The 15,770-nt window shown below is 46.8% G+C and overlaps 2 protein-coding genes across 8 annotated transcripts in view; one reads left to right on the forward strand and one right to left on the reverse strand.

The window, feature by feature from the left end:
• The window catches only part of ggps1 (geranylgeranyl diphosphate synthase 1), a 67,299-nt gene extending 55,311 nt beyond the window's left edge, over positions 1-11,988 (reverse strand). For 2 of the 7 annotated variants that reach the window (XM_078541711.1, XM_078541713.1), the window contains exon 1: positions 11,838-11,988. Coding sequence is in view for 1 of the 7 variants with exons in the window: in XM_078541708.1 (XP_078397834.1) it covers positions 11,468-11,524 (57 nt within the window). In the remaining 6 variants the exon portion in view is untranslated. The other 5 variants (XM_078541709.1, XM_078541710.1, XM_078541714.1 and 2 more) reach the window with 3 other exon arrangements.
• A 288-nt stretch (positions 11,989-12,276) lies between these two features.
• arid4b (AT-rich interaction domain 4B) overlaps positions 12,277-15,770 on the forward strand; it is a 177,516-nt gene continuing 174,022 nt past the window's right edge. The window contains exons 1-2 of the mRNA XM_078541697.1: positions 12,277-12,647; positions 15,236-15,298. Coding sequence (XP_078397823.1) covers positions 15,293-15,298 — 6 coding nt within the window. The 5' untranslated portion in view covers positions 12,277-12,647; positions 15,236-15,292. The remainder of the gene's footprint in view (positions 12,648-15,235; positions 15,299-15,770) is intronic.

A 15,770-nucleotide genomic window follows, 5' to 3' on the forward strand; every position in this document is an offset into this window, starting at 1 on the left:
CACTTCAGAACAGTGCAATCAAACATGGATGCATGCCAAAGAGGGAGTATTGAGAACAGTGGTCAGAAGTTGCTTTATAAGGAGAATTTTCAAAGGAGGAGGTAGAAGGGTGGAAAGTTTTAGGGGACAGTCTGGGGCCAAGCTGGCTAAGGCATATTCATCAACTGCGAGGTGGAGGGAATGCACAAAGGTCAGTGGAAGAGTGGGTTGGGGGACTGGAGCGAGTTGCAGAGGTAGAGGAAGTGAGACTATGAAGGATTTAAATAAGAGAATAGGAATTTAAAACTTGAGTGCTGGGGTGCCAGGGCAGATCAGTGAGGATTGTGAGATAGGTTACCGGAACTTGGTGCAAAATAGGATATAAGCAGTGCTTTGGATCAGCTGAAATGTATTGGGAATAGAGGATGACAGGACAGTCCACAGAGTACTGGAATCATCATGTCTGGAGGGGAAGGCATGGATGAGGGTTTCATAGGCAAGTGAGTCAAGATGGGGAAAAGGAGGGCAATGTTCTGGAGGTGAAAGGAGACAGTCTTAAATGATAGAGATATGAGGTCAGAGGTTCAGCTCATGATCAAATACGTTGAAAAGAGTCTGGTCCAGCTCAAGATAGTGGCTGAGGGGAGTTAGTTTTGCCGGCAAGGGTATGGAGCTTGTGGCATGGGCCAAAGACGATGGCTTCAGTTTCCCCAGTGATTATCTGCAGGAAATTGCAGTTCATGCAAGACTGAATGCACAAGCAGTCTGATAGCACAGTGACTAGGGCTGGGTTGCAAGAGAATGGAGGGATAGAGCTGGAGGTCATCAGCATATTGTGGAAACTGACCTCATCTAGGAATTATGTTGCTGCCAATGGGAAGAATGTAGACAGTGAACAGGTTCACAGATTTGGACAGATTCTGCAGTAGTGGGAAGGTTGGAAGAGAAGCCCTTGCTGGAGGGACACTGACTACAATCAAATACTAAAAGTGGAATGCAGTGAGGGCCGTCCCACTGAGCTGGAAGTTGGAGAATTGTGAACAGTTGTTAACAAAAGGTCAATAAATATCCTACAAGATATTAATACTTCGCATGTCAACATAAGATGTACTTATGTATATGATGGAGCAAACCACCTCTTCAAATTCAAAGGAACAGTTCTGTTAATTACATCAGGAGAAGCAAACCACTAAATAAAACTATCAGGAAAGCCTGAACGGATTTTGCTATGGAAAGGGAAGGCTGATAAATAATCTGGTAAAGGTTTTAAAAACAACATGTTTTGATAGGGTAGACAGAGATGTAAAGATAATGTGTCTACAGGTTCTGGCAGGGGAAGGGGTGGGGGGGCACGGAAAAAAGAGTCCAAAACTAGGGGCCATAAACATAATAGGGTCACTATTAAACCCAATAGGGAATTCAGGAGAACCTTCTTATCCAGAGCATGGTGAGAATGTGGAACTTGCTGCCTCAAGGAATAATGTGGTCAATAGTCTAGATGTACTTAAGAGGAAGCAAAATAAGTAAATAAGGGAGAAAAAGAATAGAAGGATATGCTGATAGAGTTGGATGAGGAAGTATGAAGAGAGTTCATGTGGAGCAAAAACCTTTGGGCTGAAAGGGCTGTTTCTGTACTGTAAATTCTCTAATTCAATCTTTTAAGTACATAAAATTGCCCATTTTATAAATTTTAATGTTTCAACATTCTTTCAGGAGTTGGAAATTTAAATTACATGGAAGATTTCCTATCCTTGTTGATTCCCAAATGTCATTAGTGTGTACTTCCGTTGTCAGAAAAGCACTACACTACTGAGTGGGGAGGGGGTGTGGGTGGGGAAGGACAAAATTCCAACATGGACAAATTGATAGCATCAGCAGTTTTTGGCTGGTAAATCTCTGCAGAGGCGTTCTTCCCGGTTGTCCGTTCTTTACTCAATGACCCATTCGTGCTTTCCCTGCACTATTTGCAACTTACATTGACAGCACAGGGGCACAATTTGTTTTGAGTTGTGTGATGGCCATGTCTTAAGATGACATCTAAACTTCCTGTTAGTAATATCAGAAATTCAGCATTTTCAGCTGTGTGTTGCTTGGATGCGATAGCCATCTGCTAATGCCCAGGGGGTAAGGAGTAAACCTATGCCAGGCAAAAATATTTTGAATAGTGCAGTCCTAAATAAAGTAAACAAAAAATGCCAAATCTATAATTGGGCTTGAAAGACCTACATTTATATAGTGTCTATTGACGACCACTAGGCGTCGCAAAGCATTTTACAGTCAATGAAATGTAGCGTATACAAATACAATTTTGCTGTTGCTGTGTGTTTTCTGATGTGTATTGAGCTAGGATGGGAGGAGTTCTGAAGTGCTCTGTGGCATAAGTCCAATTTAAAGATTCAGGGTGGAGTGTCAGTACTGCACCACAAATTCCAATTCATTGCACCCATGGCACTAGGCCAGCATTATGTGCACTGGAAACTTAACAGCAAAGCACACTCTTATTGCCACACAGCAGCCAGTAGTTCTAAAGATCTTCAAAGTAACCCTTCACTTTTGCAGTATTCAGTTCCCTGGCATTACACTGTTGCTTGTTTCTTTTCCTACATTACAACAGTGCCTACACTACATTTCACTGACTCTAAAATGCAGTCTTTCAAGTCTGAATATAGAGTCAGCATTTTATTTGTTCCTTTGTTTCCTTTTTATTTTATTGTTGGGCTGCACTATTCAAAATATTTCTGCTGGACATAGGCTTCCTCCTATGTTTATATAGAGCTCTCATGGTAGAACATTCCAAGGCACAAAATTTGACTAAGCCTCATCAGGAGATATCATCGGTTTAGGCTTTAAAGATGCAAATTAAAGGAGAAGAGAGAGCTAGAGAGGGTCTGGGTGGTTTTAGGGCCCTAGGCAATTGAAGGCACAGCCACCAGAAGAGTGATTAAAGATCAGAATTTGAAGGGTACAGTGATTTCAGAGGGATGTTGGGCTGGGAGAGTTGACAGATTGGGAGGGGTCAAAAAACAAGGATGCAGATTTTTAAAATATTGTTACTGGACCAGGAACCAATGTAGGCCAGAAAGCACAGAAGTGCTGGGTAAACGAGACATGGTGCAAGTTAGGATACAGACAGCAGTGCTCTGATGAACAGAAAATGGAAGGTCAGCCAGAGGAGCACTGGCAGCAAAGGCATGGCTGAGGAGTTTGAACAGCAGACGAGCTGAGGAAAGGTCAGAGACAGGCCACGTTATGGAGAAGGAAGCAGGCGATTTTGGTAATAGAGCAGATGTGTGGTTGGAAACTGAGCCGAGAGTTAAATAGGATGTTATGTTCAACACGTGTTCTGACTAAATCACTTTTGGGTTCGATTTCTGCTTATGCCCAGGAGAGGGACTGAATTAACCAAAAACATGAAACCTTGTTGTACGAAGTTAACTGGTACAGTGATCCTTTCTGTGTTGATGACACTGAGCTTTCTGAGCTCTAGCTGCAAAGATGAGGATCCAAAATTAAATGCAGGCCTCTAGAAATGGGCCAGTATGTATGGCATTGCTTTGCTTCACTGAGCAGAAATGGTCATCCAGTTTATCAAAAAGGTTGCTTCCAGGTGCCCAGGAGGGGGATTTCAGACTCTTGGACTCACACCATAGAACTTTCCTGCACTAAATAACTTGTGGTTGGTCATATGTGAAAGCAAATGAAGCATGCAGCTCAACATTTAAAAGATTTGTTTGGTTTTCATATCCATCTGTTCAATACAGAACTCACTAGCACCCAGTTGCCCAATTGGGTAATGGAGCTTTTATCCTCAAAACAATGTTATTACCATACTGTAAACTAGCCACTTATACGCATTGAGGTTCTTCAAGGGTATACTATCCACCTGTATTAGATGCAATACAGGAGAACTGAAAGGAATGTACTGGTTCTAGATGAACAGAGCTTCATCATGGAATTATATTAAGACAGAAGTTGCAATTGTGGCCAATTTAAATAAACATGACTATTTGATCGAAAAGTGTGCCAAGAGTCCTTCACGGTCTTAACCTTCCAGTGGCCTTGCCCCACCCTCCTTCTGCAGCCTCCTCCAATCATGTGGCTTCCAACTCGGGTCTCCCGTGCAAAAATCTACTTGCCAGCATTCCTCACCAGCAGCAGAGCTTCCAGGTCTCCAACGTTCTACTGTTAAACAATTTCCAAATCCGTCTCAACATCCCCCCACCCCCGCCATCCTAAAAAACACACTGCTTTACAACCTCACTCCTTGCCTTTAAAGGCTCAAAACATTGATTGTTTTTGATTAAATCCAAATCCTACTCCTGTTCGATCCACTGTCTGCGCAAGGCATCATGGGATATTTTATTACATTGTGCTATTTTCTACTATCTTCTGGGTGTACATTGAATTTATTTTTCAAACTTACAATGAGCTGACAGATTTTTAAAGGAAGATCAGTGGGGTATAAATTGTCATCTGTTTTGGAATTGCTCTGCAATTGCACACTCCATGCAAAGTAGGTAAATATGCAGGTGACACCTATCTAGAAGAACTTACATTTATGTAGTACATTCTTCAGTCTCAGGATCTCTCAAGCAGGTTAGTGAATGGATTACTTAAGTTATATAATTTTATGTAGTCAAACAAATTATGCAGAGTGAAGTCCTCCAAATAGAAAATGAATAAGCAGATAACCAATTTCAGAAGTGCTGGCTGAGGGTAAAATGTCAGCCAGGGGATAAGGAGATCGCCCTCTTCTTTTATATTATTGTTTTTGGAGGTATGATCTCGCGCAGGTGAAAGATGGTAGCTCCCTGGAGCATCAGCCTCGATTGCAAGTTCCAAGTCGATAATGGCTGACTGAACCATTGGATTGGTTAATGATAAGAAGCAAAGAGTAGGGATAAAGAGGATACTTTCATATTGGCAGCCTGTAACTAGTGGAACGCTGCAAGGATAGCGGAGGTCTCAGCTATTTACAATCTATATTAATGACACAGAGGAAGACACCGAGGAACGTACCCAACCTTGCTGATGATACAAAGCTTGCTGGAATGTAAGCTGTGAGGAGGACACAAAGAAGCCACAAAAAGATATAAGACAAGTTACACAAGTGGGCAATAAGCTGACAGATGGAGTATAATGCAGGTAAATATGAGGTTACTCGCTTTGGTAAGAATAGAAAAGCAGAAATTTTTTTTAAAGATGTGAAACTTGTAAATGTTAATGTTCTAAAGGACTTGGATGTACTCGTACAAGGAACGCAAAAAATTAGAAAAGCAAATAGCATTGGCTTTTATTGCAAAGGGACTGGAGTACAAGAATAAGAATTCTTGCTACAATTCCACAGGACGTTGGCCAGACAATGCCTGGAGCACTGTGCATAGTTTTGGTCTCCATATTTAAGGAAGGATATACTTGCCTTGGAGGCAGTGCATTGAAGATTCAGTAGATAGGGGTTGTTCCCCTGGCTGGGGAATCTAGAACACAAGAGCACAATCTCAGGATAAGGGGCTGATCATTTGGGACTGAGTTGAAGAGAAATTTCTTCACCCAAAGGGTTGTGAATCTTTGGAATTCTCTACCCAGAAAGAGATAAATGCTCTATCGTTGGACGTATTTAAGGCCGAGAGAGATTTTTGGGAATCAAGGAGCAGAGAGCACACAGGGAAGTGGAGGCAAGGCCAAAGATCAGCCATGATCATAATGAATGGCAGAACAGGCTCAAGGGGCCATATCGACTCCTCCTGCTCTATTACTTATACTCTTATGAACCCACAACCTGAATTGGAGCAAGAATGCGTCCCATTATGAATTGAAGAGGAGACAGTAAGATCTTAAAGAGTTCAGAGTTGGCGCTTGGGTTCATCAGTGGTTAATAAAATCAAAATGGATAAATGCAAAGTATTACCGGGGGTGGGGGGGGAGAATCCCTCTACTATACAAGTGGTGCTGAAGTTGCCATTGGGGAGATTGAAACCAATACAAAGCATTAGTTCACTCAGATCCAAACAAACAGTCAGATAAAGCAATAAAAGTAACGTGATGCTAGGGTTTACTGGGAGATTTAGTGTACAAATACTTAGAAAAGTCACACTGAACGTTTCATGTCCAAACTCAGGTACAACCTGAAACTACTGCATACACTTCTGCTCCATCATAAGGGCATGATCCAGCCGATAGAGGCAGTGCAGATGAAAAATATTATGCCAAACTCCAGTAAAGGAGGAAAGACTTGAAAAACCGGGGCTGAAGATCTCCGAATTTAGCTGTCTTAGACGGAAACTTCGATATAACATGTTACATAGAATAGAATAAAGAACATAAACTCTTAACAATACACAGAAATGGGACAACAGAATCAGGTTCAGAGTCGAGGGTCAAGGTTAGGGCAATGCCAGAAGTATTTATTTATGTGGCATCTGGTCAATACCAAAAATGGACTATTTGGAAGAAGGACTGACCTGGTGGATTGAACCCCAATTTCTTATGCAAGAGGTCAAATGAGTGGAAGGGCATTATTCATGTGCACCCTTGCAAAATCTAAAGTTTTGGCAAAATCAGAAAAAACCTGATGCAGTAGAGTACTCCTTCAAGCTGCCAAGAGTAATGATGTGCCTTTCCAGAGTAAAGCAGTTACAAGAACAAAGAGGGAGGTTCCAGTAAATTTAATTATATAACTATTAAAGCTTGGCCACAGGGAGTAATTGAACAAGACAATGATGCATCTTTTAAAGCATGAGTAATAATAGTGAGCCAAGGGGAAATAGAGCTGTAATATTAATTTTAGATTGATTTAGCAAGTAGCTGGCATACACACAATGGGTTGAACAGCTGCAATCTTCCATGATTCTAAACACAACATCAGGTACAACCCTGAAGAAAACATGCAAGAAAATTGTTCAGCAACCCAACGAGCAAATAATGGAAACCTTTGTGAGGACTGGTGGGGAAACAGGTGGGGGCCAGAAAGACTTGCTTTTAAAAACACAAGCATATAATGATGCAACAAATATTGCCATTGTGACAATCGGCTGTTTGACTTCTCTTTCCTGCATTTGTCACAATTTCCTTCAACAATACTTCAGAAGCTGTTCCTCCCTCAATGATTTAGCACGTTTATCTAACAAATAGCATGCAGAGACCAGGAAGGCCCCAGATTTGTTGCTGAGACTATGCTGAGTTAGCCGTCACCCAGGGCAGTGGTATGGTACTGTGGTTAACTTCATGCCCCCAGGTGCAGGGAGAGGCAGGACAAAAAGTGAGATGAGGTTTCTGCTGGAAGTGCACATGGAAGGAAGCTAGATTGGATTCAGCTGTGAACCACCAACCCCATCTTCAAATCCTATGGCAAAAGATCACCAGAAAAACAGGCACCTGGGTGAAATACATGAAGACACTTGCCACCATCAGGTCTAAAACCAGAGGTCAAATACAAGATAGCTACCACTACATCTGATAAGGAATTCAGGAAGAGCTGAAAGAATAGTTAGAATACAGAATCTGATTGTAGAGGAGATGCACTTAGGGAGAAGCTACACAAGTACATGATGGACAAATTATTAGGTCATGCTGATCAGATTAGATGAAGCAAGGCGAGAGGATGATTGTGGACAGTATAAAAACAGGAACAGTCCAGCTGGGCCAAATGGCTTCTTTCTGTGATGTCAATTCTATGTAATTTGCAACTAGAAGCGATGCCCTATTCCTTCAAGTGGGAGAGTTTTGGGGGCTGGGGGGCAGGGGGGTGAAGGCAACAAAATTAACAAGATTCAGCCTGAAGTGCAGCAACAGAATCACTTACTCAGTATGGATTTTTTTTTAAAATACCCAGGAAAAGAGTGACACCATCTGGAGTCAAGAGGTGACTGAGGGACCTTGCGACTGCTGTTAATGCCACTCACAATCAGCTAGCACAGTAAAGTGCAGTCAGCAACTAAATTTTCATTACACGGCACTGAACTGAAAAGCTAACCCTGGATTGTTCCAGCTCTTCAGCACAGACTCAAATGTTAATCAAGTGTTAACTATACATTTACTATAAAGATGTAGTTCACAAGAACTAGTCACTTTCAAGTTGTACCTTTACATTCACCCAGCTTCCAGAAACACACTATAATATACTTAGTTATAATGCTTTTTTATATTTGCAGACCCCAGGAGCATAACTTAAATGGAGCATATGTAATGTCAGTTTTCTTTCTACCTGAAACCCATTTGTTAAACCAAATGCCTGTAATTTTATACCAACTAGGATACAATGCAAGAGAATGCACACTGCACTAATCTTCTGTCAGTATTTCAGTAGATCTTTTAAAAGAAAAGACGGACAGTCTCACTGCTAGCTAGCTTTCCGAATGGAAATACCAATTCTATAGCCTTAACTTAGCAAAGAGTGTGTTCGGAGGCATAAAATTGAACACATCAGCACTGCAAGTTTCTGCATCATACACAATATCAGAGACTGAATGCCTGCAGCTGATTTGATCTCATCACAAACAAGCCAAGATACTGATCTACAGCCTAAAAACTAATTTGCATTTATAAAGCACCTTACAAGGACAAACAAAATTTGACACCAAGCCATATTAGATATTAGGTCAGGGGGTCAAAAGCTTGGTCATAGTAGCATTTGAGGGACACCTTACAGGCAGAAAGACAAGTGGAAAGGTGTAGGCAGGGAATTCCAAAAAGTCTTAAGGCAGCTGAAGGCATGGCCACCAAAGGTTAGGTGATTTAGCTTTGGGGATATGTAAGCGGCCAGAATTTGAAGAGCACAGAAATTTCAAAGGTTTGTGGGGCTGAGGAGGTTAGAGTTCAGGTAGTGGCAATGCCATGGGGGGATTTGAAAACAAGGGATGAGAATTTTGAAATCAAGGCTTTGCTTAAATGAGAGCCAATTGCGAGCACAGGGGAATGGGTGAGCAGGATATAATGCGAATAGATAAAATGCGAGTTAGGTCTTAGGCAGCAGTTTTGAATTACCTCAACTTTGTGTAAGGTAGGACTAGGGGAGGCTGGCCAGGAATGTATTTGAATAGTCAGGTCTAGAGGCAACAAAGGCTTGAATGGGGTTTTCAGCAGGAGAGAAGCTGAAGCAGGTGATGCTGCAGAGGTAGAAATAGGATTTTGACTAACCTGCAACTAACTCCATCATTCACAGAAACAGCACAATTATTTTGTGTAGCCATAAATGACACATGCCTAATGAGTAGCACCACTGGAGATTTAATTCAACTGGCGAAACAGAGAATGAATTTTAAAAAATAAATGTAGTTATAAAATGAACGTTGAACTGAAACGTGCACTTCCAATTGCACTTTAAGATTACTTTGGAAAATGTTGGAAAGTTCAGGGACATTCTGTTGAACAGCAAACGATGCTGTGAACACTAGATTTGTGTGGATGTATCATACCTAAGCACGTAGCAAAGACATCACAAACAAATTTTGGAAACAGCATAAAATGCGAAAGATTAGGCACCAGCTACAAGTAACTTAACAATAAGTATTCCTTGCAAAAATGATAGCAAGACTCGAGAACAGAAACTCCAGGCTAAGAAAGGTAGACTGCCTTCCCATTAAGTACTTTTAATACTGCACTTAGGGACAGCAAATTCAGCTTAGCTTTGCCATGTTTAAACAAAGACAAATCTTAGCTGCTTTTCCAGCAGTTTTCAGAGCAACTTTGCATTCTCAGACTCCAATGATAAGAATGTGAATTCACTGGTTAAATAAATCAAGATTGCTCGAACAGAATCATTACAATCCTGTTAAGAAAATGTAAATTACATACAGAAGGTAACCTTGCCATACATGTAAAGGATTGCATGAGGGTTAAAACAATCTGTCACTTTAATGGAAAACAATAACAGACTAGCCATTATTTTATTTGTAGGTCTGTTAATTCCAGGAAGGGAGGTCCGAGTCCCTCCTTTACAATCACTGAAAACTCCAGAGCAGCTTCATTACAGGCGCTGTGTTACACCCGAGCTAAGCAGCCCCAAGAAAACACCTTGCTATAAACTGGTACACCTTGTTGATTACATGGTTTTCCAGCATCTCAGAGATTGAGGGATTTGAATTTACAGACCCTGCTATTTGAAGTCATACAGGGCAACACATGAGTCAATAACTTAGTAGCAAGAGGGAGATCAGGCACAGAGTTTTTGTACCAGTAATAAAACTGAAGTTTTTCCAAAAACATTAACAACTCTACACCCTTTTTAAATAAAAAAGCATATTCAACAAGCAATTCATTCTGGTTAGCAGTACACGTGACATCAATTACCCAATCTAAACTGGTGATTGTTCATTTTCTGAAACTTAAAATATGTGATTATTAGTTTGAAAAAATCTTTCATATTTTACATGCTTCATCTGGACAAGTCACTGATGGCAAAGTCATCTGAAAACATGGAGCATTATAATCATGTCCATTGAAACAGCATTCCACCCTCACTGTTGAACTGAGCAGTATCAGCCCAACCTCAACATGTGCAGGAACACAACATGAACTACCAAAATAAGAGCAAAATTTGTTCAAGGCAATCATTGCAAAACCAACAACCACAAAAGTTCATCTTTCCTAAAGTTAAATGGACAATGATCACCCTACAAGCTGCATTCTAAATTGGTATTGATACCAAAATTAAAATTGCAAAGAGCTAACATATAAAAGAACATAGATACTGCAGATTGACAAGAAATAGTGCTCTCAACTTTCAAAAGCTCAATTTTGCCCTGTGTTTTGTAGGTTCCATGTTTCAGTGTAAAAATCAGGAAATGTAAGTTACAACACATAGCAACAGCACAAAAATAACAAGCAATGCAAAGATCGTGTGCGTTTATCTGTGGCAGGTGCCCCTTCCATGACTCAACGCCTTTCCCCTTCCAGCAAAAGAAAGCGTAATCCACAGAGATAATCTGCTAAATTTATACAGTTTAAACAAAACATGCTTTTAAAGAGCAGCAGGTTGGTAGGCACACAGAGAAATGTGACCCTTCACCAGAACCAATCTCCTTCTGACATTGGTCAACCCACTACATGTTCTTCTATTAAAAAGTTCAGACATCTAGCATTCATGTGTTTTCTTAGTGAAAACATTCAAAAAAAATTGAAAGAGACAAATCGATTTTTCAGTCAACAGAACCAAAGTATGAGTGGAATTGGCTCTGTTCAAGATAAGTCTTGCTACGCAACTTCGGGAGTAGACAGCACAGAAGGAGCATGCTAGACTCGATTAGGCCATGTGTTCAAACCCCACCCCAGAAACTCTATCCAATAATCTAGGCTGACTCTGCCACTGCAGTACTGAGTGTGCACCTCACCTAACAGAGGCTTCATCTTTTGGATGAGACAAGGCGATACATTAAACTAAGGCCCCCGTCTAATCTTTCGGACCTTTTCAGATTAGGATCCGATGGCATCATTTTGAAGAGGAACAGAGGAGCTCTGCCCTGCCCACCCCAAAAAGCTCACCAATATTTACCCCAGTTTGTGGGATCTTGCTGTGCACAAAATTAATTGGCTGCCGTGATTCCTGCATTACAACCACGGCTACACTTCAAACAAAAACTTCACTTGCTGTGAAGCGCTTTGGGACATGTCGAGGTCATGAAAAGCACTGGACAAACACAAGTTCTTTCGCCCTCTCCACAGGAACAGACGAGTGGACACTTACTGTGAAGTCGCGATGACGCAGCAATTTAAAAAAAACCGACAGCCCGGATGGCGCCGACTACATCCGGGTCACACCGCTCCCCACTTCCGCTTTCTCGATCCTTTTTTTTCCCCGATTTATTTCTCCATCACGAAAATAAAAATAAAAAGCGCCCGTTCTGATTCTGCCGAAAGCTCGCCTGATAACTTGAACAAGGGGCAGCAGCCGAACTATCCCGTCCTGCTATTCCGGCGTGAGCCGCCGACTCACCCCCCAGACGATTCACCCCCTACTTTAGTTCGTCGAAAAATACGCCATCCTAATAGCTGTGCGCCTGCGCAGTAATCTCTTTTAAAGATGACCGTCCCGAGCAGTGCGCATGCGGTGTTTTTTTTTCCTTCCCTCCCCTCCCCTCCCCTCCCCACCAACATTCCCCCACTGGCCTAGGTTTCGCCTGGCCTGCCGGGAGTTGTAGTTCTCCGGGCCGCTCAGAGGAGTGAAGCTGGCGGGAGCTGGGGACTACATCTCCCGGCAGCCACGGTACGGCGCCGTCTCACCGGGGCGGCGGGGAGGGCCAATGGGGGTGCTGGTGCTGCGGTTGCCGTGTGACGGCGGGCCAATGGGAAGGGTTGTTTGTTGCTGAGTGGGGTCGAGTGTTGTATGTGTGTGAGGAGTGTGTTTTTTTTCCTCTCATTCTCTCCGCTCTCGCTCTCTGTTTCTTTGGTTGGCGGTCGGTGATTTAAGGGCGGATTTGTGTGTGTGCCCTTGTCAGTCAGACAGCGTGTGTTCGGGTTCGGGGGGGGTGTGTATTAAGGCTTTGGTTGTTTTCCCCGCCCCCCCTCCTCCTCCTCCTCGGCCCCCCCCCCCCCCCCCCCTCTCTCCGCCGTCGATCGCTGTTCGAATGCCGAAGTCAAGCCGGGGCGGACGTCGGGCGGACGGCCCCGGCCTGTGAGGCGCACTCGGCTGGCATCACTCTCTCTATTTTTCTCGCAGCTTTTCCACAGGGGCGGTGAGTGAGGAGCGGCGGCTGAAGGAGGGAGGGGAGTTGGAGGGGAGGGGGAGGGAGGAACAAGTGCCCTCCCCTCTGTCGGTTTAGAACAATGCGGCTGTCGGATGGGGTTCAGAGGAGCCTCCACTTCACCCCCCCCCCCCCCATCTCTCTCCATCTCCCACTCTTTAACCCTCCTCTCCCTCCCCCCAATCCCAAACCGGGGAATGCGGGAGGTGGGGGGGGGGGGGGGGGGGCGGAGAGACAGAGAGCAGGCCTGGTCTCGGGGCAGTCCTGGTCCTTCTCTCCGAGACGTGTCAAGTGAATGTGTGGGGAAACTGGCCGGCCGGCCGGCTGGGGCCGAGAGGAGGTGGACGATCTCAAAGGGCGCCTGGGTTATTAAAAATCATCGCGGCGTATGGCCGCTGAGAAGGATCTTGCCTCTCTCTTTGACTACCCCCACGCCCACCCCCCTTGACCCCTTGCCCCCCCACTCCCCTTGCCCCCCCACTCCCCTTGCCCCCCCACTCCCCTTGCCCCCCCACTCCCCTTGCCCCCCCACTCCCCTTGCCCCCCCACTCCCCTTGCCCCCCCACTCCCCTTGCCCCCCCACTCCCCTTGCCCCCCCACTCCCCTTGCCCCCCCACTCCCCTTGCCCCCCCACTCCCCTTGCCCCCCCACTCCCCTTGCCCCCCCACTCCCCTTGCCCCCCCACTCCCCTTGCCCCCCCACTCCCCTTGCCCCCCCACTCCCCTTGCCCCCCCACTCCCCTTGCCCCCCCACTCCCCTTGCCTCCCCACTCCCCTTGCCCCCTTCCCCACTCCCCTTGCCCCCTTCCCCACTCCCCTTGCCCCCTTCCCCACTCCCCTTGCCCCCTTCCCCACTCCCCTTGCCCCCTTCCCCACTCCCCTTGCCCCCTTCCCCACTCCCCTTGCCCCCTTCCCCACTCCCCTTGCCCCCTTCCCCACTCCCCTTGCCCCCTTCCCCACTCCCCTTGCCCCCTTCCCCACTCCCCTTGCCCCCTTCCCCACTCCCCTTGCCCCCTTCCCCACTCCCCTTGCCCCCTTCCCCACTCCCCTTGCCCCCTTCCCCCCTTCCCCACTCCCCTTGCCCCCTTCCCCACTCCCCTTGCCCCCTTCCCCACCCCCTTGCCCCCTTCCCCACCCCCTTGCCCCCTTCCCCACCCCCTTGCCCCCTTCCCCACCCCCTTGCCCCCTTCCCCACCCCCCTTGCCCCCTTCCCCACCCCCCTTGCCCCCTTCCCCACCCCCCTTGCCCCCTTCCCCACCCCCCTTGCCCCCTTCCCCACCCCCCTTGCCCCCTTCCCCACCCCCCTTGCCCCCTTCCCCACCCCCCTTGCCCCCTTCCCCACCCCCCTTGCCCCCTTCCCCACCCCCCTTGCCCCCTTCCCCACCCCCCTTGCCCCCTTCCCCACCCCCCTTGCCCCCTTCCCCACCCCCTTGCCCCCTTCCCCACCCCCCTTGCCCCCTTCCCCACCCCCCTTGCCCCCTTCCCCACCCCCCTTGCCCCCTTCCCCACCCCCCTTGCCCCCTTCCCCACCCCCCTTGCCCCCTTCCCCACCCCCCTTGCCCCCTTCCCCACCCCCCTTGCCCCCTTCCCCTGCCCCCTTGCCCCCTTCCCCTGCCCCCTTCCCCACCCCCCTTGCCCCCTTCCCCTGCCCCCTTCCCCACCCCCCTTGCCCCCTTCCCCACCCCCCTTGCCCCCTTCCCACCCCCCTTGCCCCCTTCCCACCCCCCTTGCCCCCTTCCCACCCCCCTTGCCCCCTTCCCACCCCCCTTGCCCCCTTCCCACCCCCCTTGCCCCCTTCCCACCCCCCTCGCCCCTTCCCCCCTACTCCCCTTGCCCCCCCCACTCCCCTTGCCCCCCCCACTCCCCTTGCCCCCCCCCACTCCCCTTGCCCCCCCCCACTCCCCTTGCCCCCCCCCACTCCCCTTGCCCCCCCCCACTCCCCTTGCCCCCCCCCACTCCCCTTGCCCCCCCCACTCCCCTTGCCCCCCCCACTCCCCTTGCCCCCCCCCACTCCCCTTGCCCCCCCCCACTCCCCTTGCCCCCCCCCTCCCACTCCCCTTGCCCCCTTCCTCCACCTCTCCCCCTCTCACAGACCCCCCCCCCCCCCAATTCCCTCTTCTCCCTCGATCAGTGTTTGAACCATCGGCACCGATGCAATCCGTGTGTAACTTTGGGATCTGTGGCTGAAATGGCGTCATTGACACAACTAGAGAGATGTTTGGGGAGGGAGGGGGGTGGGGGTTGCTGTCGGGAGGTGGAGAAACGCACCAGTTTCATCGCCCTGAGCTGCACGTTACAACCCCTCCTGATCTGGTGGTATTTCAATCTATCCGCCATTCATTTACCCTTTCCTTCTGGCGGTGTGTGTGTTGTGTGCTGGGCAAGGGTGGCATTTGCATGTAAAGCGAGGACAATAATGAGGGGAAATCGCATCGCCACTTAGAAAAGATGATCCTGTATTGGCATTGCCTCGGCTGCCATTCATGATCGAGGGGAGGGGGCTCTACACTGAAAAGAGACGTCGATCACTTCTCTTTCCAAACGGATTTTTTTTTGTGTCCCCTTTTCTTTCCTCTTTAGGTGTGAGGAGGGTGACTTTCTTGCTTCGGTCGGCGATTTGGCACATTTCGAATCAACATGAAGGTAACAAAAAGAAAAATCAATGTACTGTACATTTTTCTCTAGCTTGTGCGGACAGATTGATCGCTCGGCGTTGCAGTTTAATTAAGGCTTTTCTGGTGTCGAGTTAAGTCGCCTTCTTGTTACACCGGGATTTTTTCCCCCTGCAGATATGTATTCGGTGTAGTTGGAGTATGCTGCATGACAAAGCAACAGCAAATACAAACTGCTTATTTAGTGCGGCAACATTACAGCTGGAGCGGAGAGGCTAGCATAGACACGGCTTTATTCCTTTAACTTCCAACCACCTTAAAGCCATGGCAATTGTGATGGAATGATTGCAAGGATCAATGTGTTTTGTTTCCGCAACCTTGTATCTGCCACATTAGAGTTTTTAAATATTTGATTGAAAAAAAATAGAGGATATCCCAGTGTAAATTTTTCTGCAGGGTTTACAACCGTCAGCGTTTTGGCTGCAGTCATCTTCAGCTTGGTT

This window comes from Cetorhinus maximus, chromosome 5, assembly GCF_964194155.1.
Source record: "Cetorhinus maximus chromosome 5, sCetMax3.hap1.1, whole genome shotgun sequence".
NCBI classification, from domain to species: domain Eukaryota; kingdom Metazoa; phylum Chordata; class Chondrichthyes; order Lamniformes; family Cetorhinidae; genus Cetorhinus; species Cetorhinus maximus.